The 18,227-nt window shown below is 40.6% G+C and overlaps 1 protein-coding gene across 3 annotated transcripts in view; it reads left to right on the top strand.

Moving 5' to 3' along the window:
- Window positions 1–18,227, top strand: part of CA8 (carbonic anhydrase 8) — a 102,380-nt gene that overhangs the window by 59,626 nt on the left and 24,527 nt on the right. The window contains exons 7-8 of one of the 3 annotated variants that reach the window (XM_033202536.1): window positions 944–1,056; window positions 15,160–15,329. In XM_033202536.1, the coding sequence (XP_033058427.1) occupies window positions 944–1,056; window positions 15,160–15,294 (248 nt within the window). In that variant the 3' untranslated portion in view covers window positions 15,295–15,329. Of the gene's footprint in view, window positions 1–943; window positions 1,057–1,341; window positions 1,411–15,159; window positions 15,330–18,227 lie in introns of those variants that run through there. The other 2 variants (XM_033202538.1, XM_033202537.1) reach the window with 2 other exon arrangements.

The raw sequence follows: 18,227 nt of genomic DNA, 5'->3' as shown, positions 1-18,227 counted from the left end.
GCTAAAGGATTTCATAAGAATGACCCATTTTGTTCTATTGTAATATTTTAATATTTTGCTGTTGCAGAAGCAGTATAGTAGTAGCTAGAACTGAATGGTTAAAAATACAGGCTTTCAGACAGACGTGGTGGCTCACACCTATGTAATCCCAACACTTTGGGAGGCAGATGTGAGAGGATTGCTTGTGACCAAGAGTTTGAGACTAGCCATAGCCAGACCTCGCTCTCAAAATAAGAAGAAATAATTGCTGGCTGTGGTGGTGTGCACCCATAGTCCTAGCCACTTGGGAGGCTGAGGTGAGATGATTGCTTGAGCCCAGGAGTTTGAGGCTGCAGTGATTCATGATCACATCACCACACTCCAGCAGCCTGGGTGATAGAGCCAGACCCTGTCTCTTAAAAACGATAATACGGGTTATGAAGCCAGACTGCCTGAATTCGAATCCTGTCTCTGCCAATGATTATTAGCTGAGTGACCTTCGGCAAACTACTACTCTTTTGAGATTCAGTTTCCCCATCTGAAAAATAATGTTAATATTACTACCTATCTCACCGGTTTGTTGTGAAGGTTAAATGAATTAAAGTAAATTGCTGGCATGTCATAAGCATTCAATAAATATTAGATATGAAATAGTCAGGTAAGTCCTTTAGTAAAGTGAAAAAACCCAAAATATAGATACACTTCTAAAGTGATTAAACTTAACAGGTATGTCTAGTAATCCATTGATAGAAATCACTGTAAATAATAGAGAATTCATCATGTTTTTTATCAATTATTTTTTCCACAATGAGTACTGTAAGAATGTGGAGCTCTAGTTTAAAAATGACGTCCATCTTAGAAGCATCATTTGGACAGTTTGTAATTTTGAAAATTGTTGTTGGAGTCATCAGGATTGTTATTAATTCACTTGCCTTTTCCATGACATATCCATGTGGCTGTGCAGACCCTCTACTGCGGGATTACTGGGTGTATGAAGGCTCTCTCACCATCCCACCTTGCAGTGAAGGTGTCACCTGGATATTATTCCGATACCCTTTAACTATATCCCAGCTACAGGTGAGTGTGCTGCTTTGAATCTTTCAGAGTAAAGTTACGAGTTAAACATTGTTTCTGAGAAAGGAAAGCATCTGTTTTATGTTTTAGCTCCTTTTAGATCAGTCATACCTCTTAAGATGAAAGTTAAGTGGCTTGAACTAGTGAAAGTGATTGAAAGGTCAAGGATGGACAGAGCCCAACACTAATTTATGGTCTGTATTTTAAATGTTAGTTTTTAGAGAGTTAATCGAGATCACTGAAAGGCAAAACTTTTTATTAGTTATTTCCTTATGTGAATTTCCCCAGGTGTGGAGAATAGAAAGTCTGGAAGTAAAGTGGGGATGCTGGTTATTTCTGTAAGTCACTCATAGGCTTTGAAATCGTTTTGCCTTGGTGTGTACAGGAAAATTCTGCATGTGTGGGGTGAAGGACCCAGAAGGAGTGCCCTAGAAAATTCTGGATTGTTTGCTAGCTCCACTTTTGGTCACCCACCCCCGGCCTTGGGCTCTTCATAGGTGCCCTAAATGCTACTGCACAGTGGGTGGGAGCACCCAAGTGAATTGTCACTGGGATGTTAGCTGGTGGAACATGAGGCAGTATCACTCGAATCTATTTAAACCATGATTTTGATATTACAAAAGGGGGCTTTAAATATCTCCTGTCTTTCAGGGATCTGTCTAAGGGATGGATATGTTCTGGAAAGCTGTATTGTTTCTTCATGATCAACCTCAAAATACTTGGGAAATACTCTCAGCAAACCCAAGTTTTCTTTGGTAGCTTTTAAATATTCGCCATTATTTCTTGAAGTTAAAAAGCTCAAGTTCACTAACTTCTCAGTAAAGCTTTCTTTAGTTTGTCCTTAAATCTTAAAAAAATCCTTCTTCCAACATTTAATAATTTTATTTATTTATGTTTTGCTAGGGATTAATTTAATAATTTCCCCACTCAGCCTCTCTTCCCCATACCCTTCATTATTTTATGAACTTTGATCATATCACTTTTGAATCTTATATTTTTACGACAAATTCTAATTCCTATATTTAGTCATTCATGTATTTGTTTTTATAATAGACTCTTCTGCACATGATTAGACTAGGGGTATGGGTTTGAGAAAAACAACTGTGGAGGTGAAGGGCTCTTCTCATCACACTGAACAGGGGTATAAGTATATGCCAGCACTCACTTATCACTGGTGATGTGTTCTTGTTTTTTAGTACCACTAAATGCACTTTGCTTTTAATTTAAAAATGAAGAACAAAAAGAAACCGTTCCTGAATGCCAACTGGACACAGAGGATGATGAGATTAAAACAGTTTTTACTCTCAAAAAGTTCACCAAAGAGTTGGGGAGGCAGATGACTAAACAATTAATGTGATAATAAGTAAGGTGCTCTGGAAACACATGTGGAAGAAACCCAACCCAGTCCAAGAGGTTTAGGGAATAATTTCTGCAAAATATTAGAAATTAGTCCAGTGAAGGACAGGAAAGAAGTTAGAAATTTGGGTCCAATGTTAAGCCTAGAGTTTTGGACTCACGATATCTAGATTTGGTACTTAACAGCGAAGATGACGGCTGCTACAACAGATAAACCTCAAATGTCAGTGGCTTAACACAGTAGAAATTTATTTCATACTCACATAAAATCCAACATATGTGTTTCTGATTCGCAGTGAAGGCTTTTCTCTGTGTAGTCATTCAGGGAACCAGGTTGAAAGAAACACTTCCATCTTCTCTGCCCTCCTCCCACAGTCGCCCTCAATGAGAATAGGGTGAAGGATCTCAACAGAGGTCTTTTGAGGGCCAGTGGTATAAACAGGGAGCTCCACTTGTACTTACTTTCTGTTAGCTAGAACTGGTCACATAACTACCCTAACTGCAGGGGAAGCTGAGAAGTGCATTCTAGCTTTATGCCCAAGAAGAAGAAAAAAACAGATTCGGTGATCAGATGAGCAAGAATTCCTGGCACCGTAGCTCAAGCTGAGTAGGAAGACAAGAAGATAGCTCCCACTCTATGCAACCCCGCAGTGCAGATGGGGGAGATGATGCCTCCTTAGGAACTAAGGACCAGGGGTCTTGAGAAGAATAGGGAGGGAGAGTTGCCAAGATGTGGAGGAGGAGGGGATTAATACTGAGAAATGCTGCGGACAAGTGCTGCCAACCCTAGCATCAAATAACTACAGCACCTTTTAAAAATGGGCCCGGGCCAGGCACGGTGGCTCATGCCTGTAATCGCAGCACTTTGGGAGGCTGAGGCGGGCGGATCACAAGGTCGGGAGATCAAGACCTTCCTGGCTAACACAGTGAAACCCCATCTCTACTAAAAATACAAAAAATTAGCCGGATGTGGTGGCGGGGGCCTGTAGTCCCAGCTACTTGGGAGGCTGAGGCAGGAGAATGGCGTGAACCTGGGAGGTGGAGCTTGCAGTGAGCCGAGACCGCCCACTGCACTCCAGCCTGGGCGACAGAGCAAGACTGCGTCTCAAAAAAAAAAAAAAAAAAAAAAATTGGCCCAGGTGCTTGGAGTTCTGAACTTCTGGCTTCCATCTGGCTTACATTCTGGATCTCAACTTGTTCTTGTCCTTTGATACGTAACTCTTTCCCTGGCCAGGCATGCTCACTGCTTGATTCTGGTTTTAGTATCCTCCTTTGTTGCTGAGTTTTGGCTTCCCTTCTCCAATACGATTCCTCCTCCATCCCTTCCACTGCGCTGTTTCTGGTTCCTCTAGGTAAGGAAACACCTTAGCCCATCTAAGCAGTTTGCCGTGAGGCCCCTACCATGATGAAAGCCTTCTTTTCTTTTCTGATTTGCCTCATCATTGCAAACAAGATGCATGAACAGGAGCTCTAACCGCCAGTTAGGCCATTGTTAACCCAAAGGAGATGTTTCTGTAGAATGTTGAGCTAAACGTAGAGGGACCAAGCATAAATATGGACCGTATATAGACCATCTTTCCAGAAGTTTTATGGGAAAGGCAAGGAGGGATTTAGGGACAATGTTTAGAGAATAGTCAAGTATTTTTTGTTTTGTTTTGTTTTTTTAAGTTAAGATTTAGGAACCACTAGAGGTTTTGTAGGCATATTGAAAATAATCTGTGAATAGAACAGTTGATTCCTTGATGTGGTGACTGCTGTTATCATTCCCAGGTTTCAGATGAGGTGACTGAGGCCTGTGGAGATTAAGAAACCTTTGCCTGATTGACACAGGTAGTACGGGTAGATTTGGGGATCCAGCCAGTCATGTGTGATGTCAGTGCTCGGTGCTTAACTACTGCCCCTTTTGGTGTGCCCTCTTCAATACTGCAGTTCGTTTGAGACCTTCTTTCTGCATGAGGCCTTGTCAGGAAGCCCACAGCAGTGTTAGAGGAGGTTTCTGCCTTTTCTGTGTTATGCTCTGTATCCCCAGTTGGAGGAGTTTTGTTTCTCTCAGGCAGTTGGAAACACATAACAAGAACTTCGGAGGCTGAGGCCTAACGTGCATATTTAGGGATCTTTAGCATCAAAAAAAGAGTAGAATAGGCCGGGCGCGGTGGCTCACGCCTGTAATCCCAGTACTTTGGGAGGCCCAGGCGGGCAGATCATGAGGTTGGGAGTTCGAGACTAGGCTGGCCAATATGGTGAAACCTCATCTCTACTAAAAATACAAAAATTAGCCGGGTGTGGTGGTGGGCGCCTATAATCCAAGCTACTCAGGAGGCTGAGGCAGGAGAATTGCTTGAACCCGGAAGGTGGAGGTTGCAGTGAGCCAAGATTGTGCCACTGCACTCCAGGCTGGGCAGTGGAGCAAGACTCCATCTCAAAAAAAAAAAAAAAAAAAACAGAATAACAAAACAAACGAGACACCCAAGAAAAGAATATGAACAGAGGAGAATCAAGTAGTGAGGATGGGAGGAGGAGATAGTCCCCTGAGGTCCTGAGGTACTTTCCTGAGGCTGATACTTCCTGGGGTATCCTTCCTAAGACTCTTCTAAACTGGGAGGACCCTGTGTGATTCACTCTTTTCCGTTTGCCATCTGGTTGCTCCAGGTCCCTTCTCTTGCTGACTTTGTATTTCTGAAGCAGAGAAGGGGTCTGGGGTTAGCAGGTGTGTGAGGGCCATGCTCACTGCCGGTTGCCCTATCCAGGTCAAACTCAGGGATTGCAACCCGAGCAGGGGCCATGGGTCATACAGTCACTGTTGTTCTATGAATGGCACATGTAAAACATCAAACTTGCCTCTGCATTTACTTTTCTTACAATTTGACTTGAGGATACATATGCATTTCTTTGTTGTTGTTGCAGATAGCCCAAAATCTTAGATGCCCAAATTTCAAAGCCCTAAGGCTTAACATACAGCTTGTTTTATGATACTGGGATGCATTCATTTGCTTTTACTTGTCATTGACCCTGTTAATACAAGCAGTGTATTGATATGGTAAGGTAATTATTGCATAGTCCTAGCTTCCTTTTCTTTATCTTTCTCATAGGCAGTTTTTAGCATGCAAAATTGCTCCTTTGAGGCTGATGTGGAGTCTGAAGGAATGCATGCATTCATTCCTTCATTTATTTGGCAGTTATTTGACATTTGCTATGTGCCAGTTACTGTAATCAGCACTGACAAGGGGAGAGCCAGTAAGACACTCTCAAAGAATTCACTATCTAGGAGGAAAGGCCAGCTGATACATAGGTGTACATTTAAAAACAAACAAACAAACAAAAACCCAGTCATTTGCTGTGTCCAGCGCTATGGGATGGTATGGACATAGTCTTGAGGTAGCACATAGGAAAGGTGCCTGGATGAGAGTTAGTTATCTAGAAGGCCTTCCCCAAACCAGGTCAAGAGGTGTTGCCTGAGTATTTGTGAGAATTGCCAACGGGAAAAGTGTATGTATGCTTGTGTCTGGCAGGGAGGCCAGAGAACAGGGTGCATTTGGGGAAAGCTTGTGGTAAGTGTGGAGAGCCTATGATATGAGGGGGTTGGAGAGGGGAGCAGGAGACTTCCTCATTGAGCCTCAGGGCTGTGCCATGGAGATTGGTTTTTTTCCTGAAGGTGGCAAAGAATCACGGAAATGTTGTAAGGAGGAGGGAGATATGACCAAGTTTGAATTCAAGAAGCGTACTCTGTAGCTGCAGTATGAAGATGTAGGTCACATGGCAATGAGATGGAGGGAAGGGAGTAACTTTAGAAATAATAAAGAAGCAGAAGCAGAACCTGGTGGCTGATGACATAGGAAGGATTTTGGGAAGGAAAGACCCCCTTGTCACTGGACCTCCCCTGGATTTGGCTTGGTTGACTGGCAAGTGTAAGGTGTTGCTTTCTGCCATGACAGGGAATCAAGGAGGAAGAGCAGCCTTCATGGAGAAGATGCCAAGTTTATGGTTACATATTGACAGTTTGAGATGCCTTTAAACATCCAAGAAAGGAGTATGGTGGGTGAAGCTGTTAGTGTAGAAGAGGAGATCATTCAGGGAGAGAAAAGAAGTGATTCAGAGAACAAGGGATGTGTAACCAGGGGTGTGTACTGTAAGAGTGTCCCCAGGGAATGGCTTGAGAAGTGGAAAAAGTCAGGAGACTCATGTGATGGTTAGAGAAGCCATGGGAGAGGCAAGTTTCAAGGAGTAGAGAGATCATGAGTGTCAGATTCTGTACACACATTCAGTTAAGGACTAAACAGTGTTAACTGGATTTAGCCACAAGGAGAGATTATAGACCAGAGAACAAAGTAGATGAGCTGAGTGTCTATAGTCACATTTGTTCAGCATTACTTTATCGAGGGTAATTTCCTAAAAGTAGATCAGATCTTTTAGTGAAACTTTTTTTTCTCGGCCAGATGCGGTGGTTCATGCCTGTAATCCAAGCACTGCGGGAGGCTGAGGTGGACGGATCACCTGAGGTCAGGAGTTTGAGACCAGCCTGGCCAACATGGTGAAACCCTGTCTCTACTAAAGATACAAAAATTAGCCAGGTGTGGTGGCAGGTGCCTGTAGTTCCAGCTACTTGGGAGGCTGAGGCAGGAGAATCACTTGAACCCAGGAGGCGGAGATTGCGGTGAGCCGAGGTTGCACCACTGCACTCCAGCCTGGGCAGCAAGAACGAAACTCCATCTAAAAAAAAAAAAAAATTCTTTATAATCACAACAAATCTTAATTTATTGAAAGGTTTATTGGGCCTTGTTGAGTGCCCAATATTCCCATTTCCACCTAGAATTCCTTTAAGGATTCCCTTGCCAGCATTCACAATATTAATGCTGAACTATATTGAGAATGTTAACTGATCCTGTAGATAAGATACAATATTTTACTACTATACTGGCCAGTGTGTTATGCTAAAATCCAGAGACAGACCATTGTGCCTTAGGCTCTCTGGCTTCAAAGGGAACCTAGCTTTGTATTTTTCCTTGAAATAGGCCAGTGACAAAGTCTAACCCTAACCTACTAAAGTCATGCTCCCTGATTATTGGGAGATAAACCATCTCTTACCACAGGGGAGCCAAAGCTGAATGAATGCATATTGGAAGGAATAATCTCGGCTGCCCTTGAAAATAAATGACTTTTCAATTAGCTGTACTTCTCAAGGAGAAGATTTAGGTGCTACTAGCACAGAGCTCCATCACAGCATCTGTTCAGAGGGCAGCAGAGTTAAAATGTAGACACACACAGACACACATTTACGTATATTATAATGCTATTTAGAGTGATTTAGAAAAAAATTATAATCTTAGGGGAATATAAATCAGTCTGAATGTTTTACTTGGTGCTGCTCATAGAATTTCACAGGAAGCAGAGCAAAAATGGAAAAGGTCCAAAGAAGGCAGCAAAAGTGAGAGGAATCAAAGGAAGAGGATGTGATTCTAGGAGTTAGACCAAGAAAAATTGAGAAGCCTCAAAAATTGAAAAGGGGAGGAGAGAGATGCTTGACATATAAAATAGCAAAAGGAACAATGAATGGCAGGTGGAGTTTCCACATAGCTGATTATATTGAGAAATTTAAAAATTTGCATTAAATTAAAGAATGTTTTCTATATCATAAGGTTTATGTATGCAATTAAGCTGCTGAATATTATTATGCAAAGAATTGGTATCTTGACATGCATCACCTGCCACAGGATAATAGTATTGGCACCAGCAACATTGAAGAAGTTCTAAATCATAATGGTTTCCTATTAAATGCATAGTAGCTATGATTCAGGGAGGTGTAGACTTCAGCTGAAGTGTAGTGTGGGCTGTTAAGCCCATCATACATTGTCCTGAGTACTATTAATTGGAATTCTAGAATATGGGTCTGGAAGCCCTTTCTTAGTTGAATTTTTCGTATTATTCCTGGTTAGCATGCCTTATGTAGGGAGAAAAAAAACAATTGGATGGATCTGAATGAGTATATATTTCCTTTTAAAAGCGATCTCTATCTCTAACCATTAAAAAACTTTATTAAATTTTTTTTATTTCCATAGGTTTTTAGGGAACAGGTGGTATTTGGTTACACGAGTAAGTCCTTTAGTGGTGATTTGTGAGATTTTGGTGCACCGATCACCCTGGCAGTATACACTGAACCCAATTTGTAGTCTTTTATCCCTCACCCCCTTCCCACCCTTTCCCCCTGGGTCCCCAAAGTGGGGACTCAGTGTGTGTGCATGTGTATACACATATATAAATATATAACACACATATATACACACACACATATATATATACACACACACACGCACACACATACCACAGTTTCTTTATCCACTCATTGATTATGGGCATTTTAACCATTAAATAACTTTAATATAAATGATGGTCTAAGCATTCGGAAGCCAAAGTAAAAGAAAAAATTTTTTTTCAGCTGGATTGTCATGTTTGGAAATGAGATTCCAAGAACAGAATACAAATACCAAAACATTACCAAATCTAACAACAGAAATTTTAAGACATATTCTGATTTCACAGAGTCATTAAAATGTGAATACATATTAATCTTAGAACTGATAAAACAGGGCATTATGGTATAGTGGCATCTGTGCAAATATGTATGTACACATACAGAAATGGGTTGATAATTAAGTTTTACTGTCCTTTTCCTGCCCTTTTCTTCCTCCTTTTTCTGCATTCCCTCCCTACTTACCTATTTCTTAGCTTATCTACATTTTCATATTAAATGTCTTTGTTTTTTCCTTTCTCTTTCAACTTAAAGTAACACCAGTGAAATGAAAGAATATGAACGTGTTTATTGTTTTTTCACCCTGTGGATACATGACATGTCTTCTAGAATATTGAAAACTGCTTTAAACATTCTTTTCTTCAGTCTTTCCTCCTCTTCATTCCTTCTGCATTCCATGTTTCCTATGGGTTGGAAAGTAGGACTCTTTACATCCTGACAGCCCGAGTTAGTGCCTGGCATGTGCTCAGCCTGTGGGATCTAGAAGCACATCTGGCCCTGGACAATCAAGGAAGTCTGACCCCATTCACGAAGCAGCAAGCCTTTCTCAGGGGTCTTCATGCTCCCTATGGAATCAAAGGGGCTGTTTCCCTGAAGTCCAGGTTGCCATAGGGCCACAGCATGGTTATGTTTCAAAATAACTTCAAATGATTGGGGACATTTGTTGTAGGTTTTCAGTGATTGGGAACATTTGTTGTAGATTTTCTTCTATCCCCATCGCTGTGGTTTCAATGTGTCCCCTCCAAAATTCGGGTGCTGCCAATGTGATGTATTAAGAGGTAGGACCTTTAAGAGGTGTTTAGGCCATGAGGGCCCTTCCCTTGTTAATGGATTAAGACCCTTAAGAAAAAGGCTTCACACAGCATTTTTTCTTGTTGGCTCGCTTGTCCTTCTGCCTTCTGCTACATAAGGACGTATCAAGAATGCCTTCACCAAATACCAAATGTCTTGATTCTGGGCTTCCAGCCTCCAGAACTGTGAGAAAATACATTTCTGTTCTTTATGTATTATCCAGTCTCAGGTATCCTGTTATAGCAGCACAAAACAGATGAAGACATCCATGGTTCTCAGACTTGAGCATGTGTCAGATCTCCTGGAAGGCTTGTTAAAGCACACCTTGCTGGGTTCCACCCCTATGTTGCTGATTCAGTAGATCTAGGGTAGTTGCTGACAACTTACACTTTTATTCTGGGAGGATACTTTGAGAACCACTGTTTCATATGTACCTGCATTCGTCTCTACATGTAACTGACATCAGCGCTCTAACCGGAGAAGGCTGAGGTCCTGAAGGTTAGTGTGAAGGGCAGCACTAGGCGAGCCCTGTCCAGTGGGAACATGATGTGAGCTACATATTAAACTTTCTAGTAGCCATGGTAAAAAAAAAAAAAAAAGAAAAGAAAAAAAAGTCAAAAGAAACAGGTGAAATTAAGGAATTAATTCAAATAGTGTATGTAACCCAGTACTTGCAAAATACTGTCATTTTAGTGTGTAGTCAAGGTAAGAAGTCATTGATGAGATTTCTCCCATTCTTATTTTCATACTGAGTCTTTGGCTTGCAGTGTATATTCTGCACTTCTGGCATGTCTCAGATTGGACAAACCACATTTCAAGTGCTTGTTGGCCATGTGGGGCAGGTGGCTGCCATCCTGGACAGTGCAAATCGAGGATCTTCTCTCTGGGGAGACACTTTCTTCACTTTCTTAAAATGTGTCATTTTTAATTGCTTGTAGATATTTTTATATGTATTTTCTCAGTGTCTTAAGTGATAGGCAGCACTTTCCCTGTGGTTGTGAGCTCTCTAATCTTTAATTCTTGAGTATGTTTAAATCTGTGTGGCTCAGAAGCTCTCTCGACAGTGGTCGAGGCTGGGGCTCCTTTAGGCTGGGGATGGCATCAGGATGGTTGACGTTGGTGTTACCAGGGAGTGAATGTTCTTCCTATTCTCTTACTCAAAAAAATTGAAAAGATCGATTAAGGAGTTATGACAGAGTGAGAGATGGTTTATGAATGAGAGGTTGGTAAGGAGGAGGGAGCATTGATTTTAGATGGAACATTTTATAATGGGGTAGAAGAGAAACGAGGCAAAAACAAGGCTGCAGTACTTGAAAGGTGGAAAGTCCTCTCTCTATGTTTGTCTATATCTGTCTTTGTATACATATATGGACGTTTAAGTACAATTTGCTTTTAATTTTTTAATTTGATTAGTACCATGTGGAATTATGTTATTCTGACTCTTGTATTGTTATTGATAATAAAAGAAAATGAGAGCACTAACTTTGATAAAGAACCATTTTATCAAGGTCGTAAAATATCTGTCACCTCCCAAAGTTTCCTCCCATGTACTTTGTTGTTATAATATTTTGCTGGGTCAGAACACTTAACATAAGATCTACCATCTTAGCAATTTGAAGTATACAATTCAGTATTGTTAACTATAGGCACTGTGCTGTATAGGAGACCTCGAGGACTTATTTATCTTGCATAACTGAGACTTTGTACCCTGTAACTATTATATCCCCATTTCTGCTTCCTGCCAGCTGCCATTCTTCTCTCTGCTTCTAAGAGTTTGATTGTTTTAGATTCCACATATAAGTGAGTTCATACAATACTTGTGTTTCCATGTCTGGCTGATTTCCACTTGTGGATACAGATTGAAAGGAATTGAAGTCAGTATCTTGAAGAGATATCTGCACTCCCGTGTTCATGACAGCCAAGACAGGGAAACCACATGAATGTCCATAGATGGGTTAATGGATGGAGCATACCGACTTTTACGTGTTGTATTTCTCTTTTAACATGATGACACATGAAATGCAAGTCAAAATAAATCTATTAGAACTTAGTAACTCCTGAAAGTTAACTAGCACTAAACCGCAAACCCTGGAAATTAGCTCTTTGAATCCATTAATAAAGAAGCAATTTTAAAGCTGAACTTTTAGTGGATAATTTGGTTTGTGAGGCAGTGAAGATTGGAATAAACGTCTTAGACCAATTGGAGTGCATATGTAGTTCAAAGAACAGTGGCTGTTGAATCTAATACCTTCAGAAGATGGAGACTTCTCCATGAAATGTTCAATGTTGGTGCCGCACATTCAGTTTTCTCTTAAATTGGTTAAAAACAAATACCATGTTTAAGTAGAGTAGCATTAAAAATACATGCAGTCATACATTCAGATATATGTGATGATAGTGGTCCTGGAAGGCCCTGACATTTGAGTTTCATTAAAGATTTCTATCCTGAAATATTATTCTATTATTCTGTTCATTTATCACAATCTCTCATTTCAGTGTGGCTGACTCAGTATGCACTTGAAACCATTTGAAGTGACTAAAGGGTTTGGGGGTGGTTGCTTTAGAAAAATTGGCATTGCAGTAAGACACATTTTCCCCTCCATCTCTGTTGATGTTTGAAGTCTTCAGAGTGTTGCTGTGATCAGAGAAAAACATTTCTTGTGAAATAATTTTCTCTGAGAGTACAGTGATTTGAGACTGGCTGGCTGTTGATTCAGATCATCTCTTCTGGAAGAAGTTGTTTTCACAGAATGTGCTTTAGGGTGAGGCCTGGGGCTTGAAAGATTTTTCTCCAGTTCAGAATACATAAATATAAAATTAACCCAGCTTTAAAATAATCTTCAAAGTCAATAAAAAATGGAGTCTTTCATATGTTGAGGCAGTAAAGTTCCTAGCCCACATTGCTCCTCAGTGACCTGTGCATGCTTCATAGGTTCAGGTTGCAGGTATTAAGTATGATTACATGGAAAGTGAGTGCTAGAAGAGACGACTTTAAATTTCCTCAGTGAATGATTGGTTTATTATAAATACTTTCTGCATGTAAAACTACAGCTAAATATTTATCTCAAAATGCTAAAGGTTTCACTTCAAAAGAAGTTGTGCAATAGAAGTGCTAGTATTTGTCAGACACTTCCTATGTGCTTGGAACTATGCTGATTGATTTTCATGAATGTTCTTTCTTATTTCATAGGCTATCCTTGTGAATACTGTTATTATCTATGTTATACACGTGTGGAAACTGAGGCTTGAGGAGGTGCAGTCATTTGATCATTTGGGTCTTAAGTGGCAGAACAGTGCAAGAATTGGCCTTTGGGTGCAGAGTTCACTGCCCTCACTGTCATATTCTTCTTTTTGAAAAAGCATAAGATTCTCTCACTGACCAGGTTCCTTTTCACTCTCTACTTAGGGAAAACTTCAAGGTGAAAGCAAATATTAGGGGATTATCATGCAGCTTCGTCTCTAGAAGTTTTTCAGATGCAACAAGCAATAGATGCTACTCATATTTTCATTCTAATACCTGAAGAAGATCTAGTGAAAAACCATCAAGTAGATTAAACAGCTGATTGCTTATCTGACTGGCTCCTCTATGTAAATACAACATATAGGTATAATAAAAAACTAAACAGGACAATCCCGGTTGGGTCAGACTTAATCCCATTAAGGGAAATCAGTCATACATTCAGCGACATGGAAAAATAAGACATTCGAAGTGCATGTAAGTACAGAGAAAAGAAAAGAACAAAAACCCACAGAAAAGAAGCTGGATTTCTGACCTGGATTCTAATCGAACTAGCCATTTAATTTTTTCTACAACTCTATGTATGAGTTATTGAGTTAAAATGTTGTGTGATTCAACTCTTGGAGTCAGGGAGCCTCTCCTGAGGAAAATGCACATGTAACAATTTGCATATCATCCAGGGCTTTCGTGGGCCCCCTAAAGTCTCTAGGTGTCTCTTGACTTTTGTTGAAACCCCTGAATTAGTTGCTCTCTTGTGTTTCATTTCTCTTCGTGAATGACAGAATTCTATAGCTATGTAATGTTAAGGATCTTCGTAGATATAATCCCTTGATACACAGATGGTGAACTTTTGGTGTATTGATGCTGCCCAGATCACATATGCTCAATACCTTGGGGTGTATGAAGGAGATAGATTATACTGAATTGACTAGAATTCCTAAAGAGATGGCTGTGGAGCTGAGAAAAGAGCAGGTAGACTTGGAATTGTCAGACTTACCCACTAGCTAATCTGGTAATTTTCAAAACTGTTCCAGCCTCAATTTCCCCTTCTGTGTATGGAATGAAGAATGTGTCATGATTATCTGGCACTTAAGTGAATTAACAGTGAACGCTGTAGTTAAATAGATAAATGGAAATAAGTCTGGGGAGCGCTCATCACTTTTGCTTGTTGCTTAAACATTAATATTTCCCAGAGAGTCATGTCTGGCAGGCTCTGGGTTCTTAGAGAAACTGTAGGGCAGCTGATGGGCAAGGTCCCTGAGGACTCTGAGAACCTCTTCACTTACAGTGGGGAAGCCATGGGACCTGGAGAGCCCACCCAAGAAAGGAAAATGAACTTGAAAATCAATATTGTGAAGACAGGAAGTTGGGCTCAGGCTTTTAGAAAATCATTTCTTGGACCTGTGCTCTCCAGAGGGCTAGAAAAGTGGCAAAAGTCTTTTGATGAAAGGAAATCTCGAATCCATCTGATAAATCTAAGATCTAATCAGTGTTTACATACAGTAACATAATAATTCATTAATTAAAATGTACTTGGAAAGCATTTAAGAGCACATTTATTTGTTCACTCTTTCTTATTATGCTATGGATAGGCATAAAACCTTTTTGGGAGAGGTATGTATCATTGTTTTTTTGAGATGGAGTCTGGCTCTGTTGCTCAGGCTGGAGTGCAATGGTGTGTTCTCAGCTTACTGCAACCTCTCCCTCATGGGTCAAAGTGATTCTCCTGCCTCAACCTCCTGAGTAGCTGGGATTACAGGCGCGCACCACCTTGTCCGGCTAATTTTTATATTTTTAGTAGAGATAGGGTTTCACCATGTTGGTCAGGCTGGTCTTGAACTCTTGACTTCATGACCCGCCCACCTCAGCCACCCAAAGTGATGGGATTACAGGTGTGAGCCACTGCGCCCAGCCTGTATCATTTTTACATTAACAAATGGAGCAGATTTCTGTGTCTATTTGAGTTGTTCAGAGACCTTGATATGTCTACTTCTGTTGCCATCTCTTGAAGGGGTCCTGTCTAATGTCTTAGGTCTGGAAGAATTAAGTCTGTTTTTTTTTTTTGGAAGCTTAATTTTAATTTTCTCTTTAATAATTGTTGTAATTTATGCATATGTTATGCATGCCATTTATGAAACTCCAATCTTGTTCATGTCTGATAATTGATTAATCTGTTTTCTTCTGCTTTTATTTTCAGATAGAAGAATTTCGAAGGCTGAGGACGCATGTTAAGGGGGCAGAACTTGTAGAAGGCTGTGATGGGATTTTGGGAGACAACTTTCGGCCCACTCAGCCTCTTAGTGACAGAGTCATTAGAGCTGCATTTCAGTAGCCAAAGAGGACAGGAACAAGTCTGTCTTCATGAGGGTATGTCCAGATTAAGTAAGGAAAATGAGGTGCACAGCTACTTAAACCTAGCATGCCAAAGGTACACTTATGGTGATACTGGTAATTTAGTAATAAAAGCATATGTACTTCATCTTGATAAAATTTATGACACATTCTTGAGCTCTGTTAATTACAGGTCAAGTAGTTATTTTAATCTTATGCAGTATTGAAGAAAAACTATGATTATATTTTCCTATCAGAGTAGCCTTTAATTCCAAGTTTTGGTGGCTTTCATAAGGAAAGACACCCTGAGGCCCAGAAAAGGTGACATGCATACCTCTTTAGTAACTTACCATGTTGTCCCCTTGAAGCAGCACGAGTCATGTCCCAGTGACCAAGGAGCACACAGGAGGGGGCTTGGGGAACATGTGAGCCTCAGTGTGGATCCTACTTGTCTCCTGCACAATTGATCCTCTTGTTTCTCAGGGTAGGGAGCATATCTGGCATGCATTGAAATACTTCTTCTATGGAAGTGCTTTTTATTTGATAAATTGAGAAGCAGTTGTTAATTATCTGAATATGGTACACTGTTGGTTGAAACATTATGTATTTTAATATACTGAATTCAATGTATGTATTCCTTACTCTTAAGGAACTAACAAAATAAAATATCGCAAACGTGTAAGAGATAAAATACAAAAAAAAGGACTATATATTGGATTATTTCTTTACCTTGTAAATTAACTAAGAGTGTATAGGTCATTGTACATCACTGGCAAACCACAGCTTCCCAAGGGGAAAGCATCTGTTGGAATGGAACCTAGGGAAGCAGCGAAATCTCATCTCTATAAACAATTTAAAAATTAGCTGGGTGTGGTAGCATACACCTGTAGTCCCAGCTACTCAGGAGGCTGAGGTGAGAGGATCACTTGAGCCTGGCAGGTGGAGGCTGCAATCAGCTGAGATCGCACCACTGCACTCCAGCCTGTGTGACAGAGTGAGACCGTGTCTCAAACAAGATAAAACAAAACAAAAAAACAAAGAAGTCTGTCAGGTAGCCGAGGTGACAGACGCGGAGGCTCGGACACTAGAATAGAAACAGTGGAGGTGGAGAGAAGTTGATGTATATGAAATAGAAATTACAGGTTCTAGCTCATGATGAGTTGGATGAGGGGTGGAAGGAGATGGAAGTGTCAAAGATAACTTCTGGGGTTTTACACTTTGGAAACCCTGGATGGAGTGTCACTGAGTGGCAGTGGGAAAGCTGCGGGGAGGCCCTGTTTGGTTGAAGATTAAGAGTTGAGTTGCAGCACAGTGAGTGAGAGATGCCTGTCAACCACAAACTGCAATGGTGGACTCTGGTCGTGAAGGTCATTAGAATTTCCAGAGTAGAGAACAGAAAACAAGTCTGGGTTGAAATAGGGAAGTATTGGGCGTAGACATTGTATATGTTCATATAATGCTCTGATGGATCTAATGGAGTTACTTAATTAAGTGTGTATAAAATCTTGTGGGAGGCTTTACAGGCAAGTTAGACAAGACACAGAGAAGTTAGGCTATGGCCCAAAGTAATACAGTTATTAAGCAGTGGAGCCAAAGCAGATCCAGGTAGCTTGACTGGCAGACCCCTTTTTCTTCACCACGACATGGGCAGAGGTTAAAGAGTTCTGCCACACTGGCGTTCGAGTGGCACATCAAGGAGGGATTCTGTTGCAGCAGGCTGAAGGACATAGGAAGGGAGGAGCTGGAGACTCCAGGTCGCAGCCACCTTGGTAGGCTGGGCTGGGGTGGGGCAGGAGGCCACAGCAGCAAAGAGGGGGTGGGATTGAGGAAATCTTTTTTTTTTTCTTTTTTAAACAAAAGAAATGGAACTTGTCTATATGCTGGGGCATGGAAAAGGAGCAAGTCGATGGAAAGAGGCTGAAGGTGCTGCTTCTGGGAGGAGCTGGAGCAGTGAAGTCTGAAAAGTGGAAAGGGATGAAATCCTAAGCACACAGGGAGCCTGGCTTTTGCTGAGAGGATGGGCACTCTCTGTGCTGCAATGGGAAGGAAGAAAGAAGGAGGTGGAAGTTTACAGCTGCTGTGTACCCATGACTTGCTCTTATCATTTAATGATGAATGCGGCAGGAGCTAGGAGCAAGAGAACAGCAGGGAAGATAGGATAGGAGCAGAGGAAAAGGGAAGGATGTGTTCATAGGAGAGGCCAAGAGGTAGCGGGGGTGGGATGAGCATTGCAAAGCGTGAATGTGTGCATTTATCCAGTCTAGGTTTAGTTAGTATACTCCCTGTGAATGTGAATAACTGTAAATGATACTTTTAATGAGGGGAGATTATTCCCTTGAATGTTTGGTTTGTATCTGGTCCTAGATCAGAGTTGCCATTCTCTAAATATCTACATGACTATTATTGTTTTCTGTCTTTTACACACACACACACACACACACACACACACACACAGAGAGAGAGAGAGAGAGAGAGAGAGAGAAATGTTGTTTATGAGATTTTGTATATTTCACATCGTATTCTTTATATGATAGATGAATAATGTGCAGTTTTTCAAAGTTTTGAGTTAATTACAATTTAGGTGCTATATCTAACAGGAGGATGGATTTGTATTCTTATCTTGGTGGCTGAGATTACTTAAAGGGCATAATTTGCTCCCAAATTCCTAAGAATGGTACAGGAATTCTAAGGTGACTCTAATTCTGATTTCATTTTTTTATGAATACATTTTTTATCCTTTTATCTCGAAATGTGTAATACAAATCTAGTCAGAGTTCTATATAAAAATTATATTGGGAATCAGACTTATGTGTGTGTACTTTTTATTTGATATTTAATAATGCCCTAAGGCAGGTAATTCAAATTTTTATTAAAGTGAAATGATTTGACAGTCACACTTTGAATTTAATGCATGAATGTTTCATTTAAGCTCTT

This window comes from Trachypithecus francoisi, unplaced genomic scaffold (genome assembly GCF_009764315.1).
Source record: "Trachypithecus francoisi isolate TF-2019V2 unplaced genomic scaffold, Tfra_2.0 Lachesis_group7, whole genome shotgun sequence".
NCBI classification, from domain to species: domain Eukaryota; kingdom Metazoa; phylum Chordata; class Mammalia; order Primates; family Cercopithecidae; genus Trachypithecus; species Trachypithecus francoisi.
Note: the sequence above shows the minus strand (reverse complement) of the source record. Positions and strands in the feature narration are given on the sequence as shown.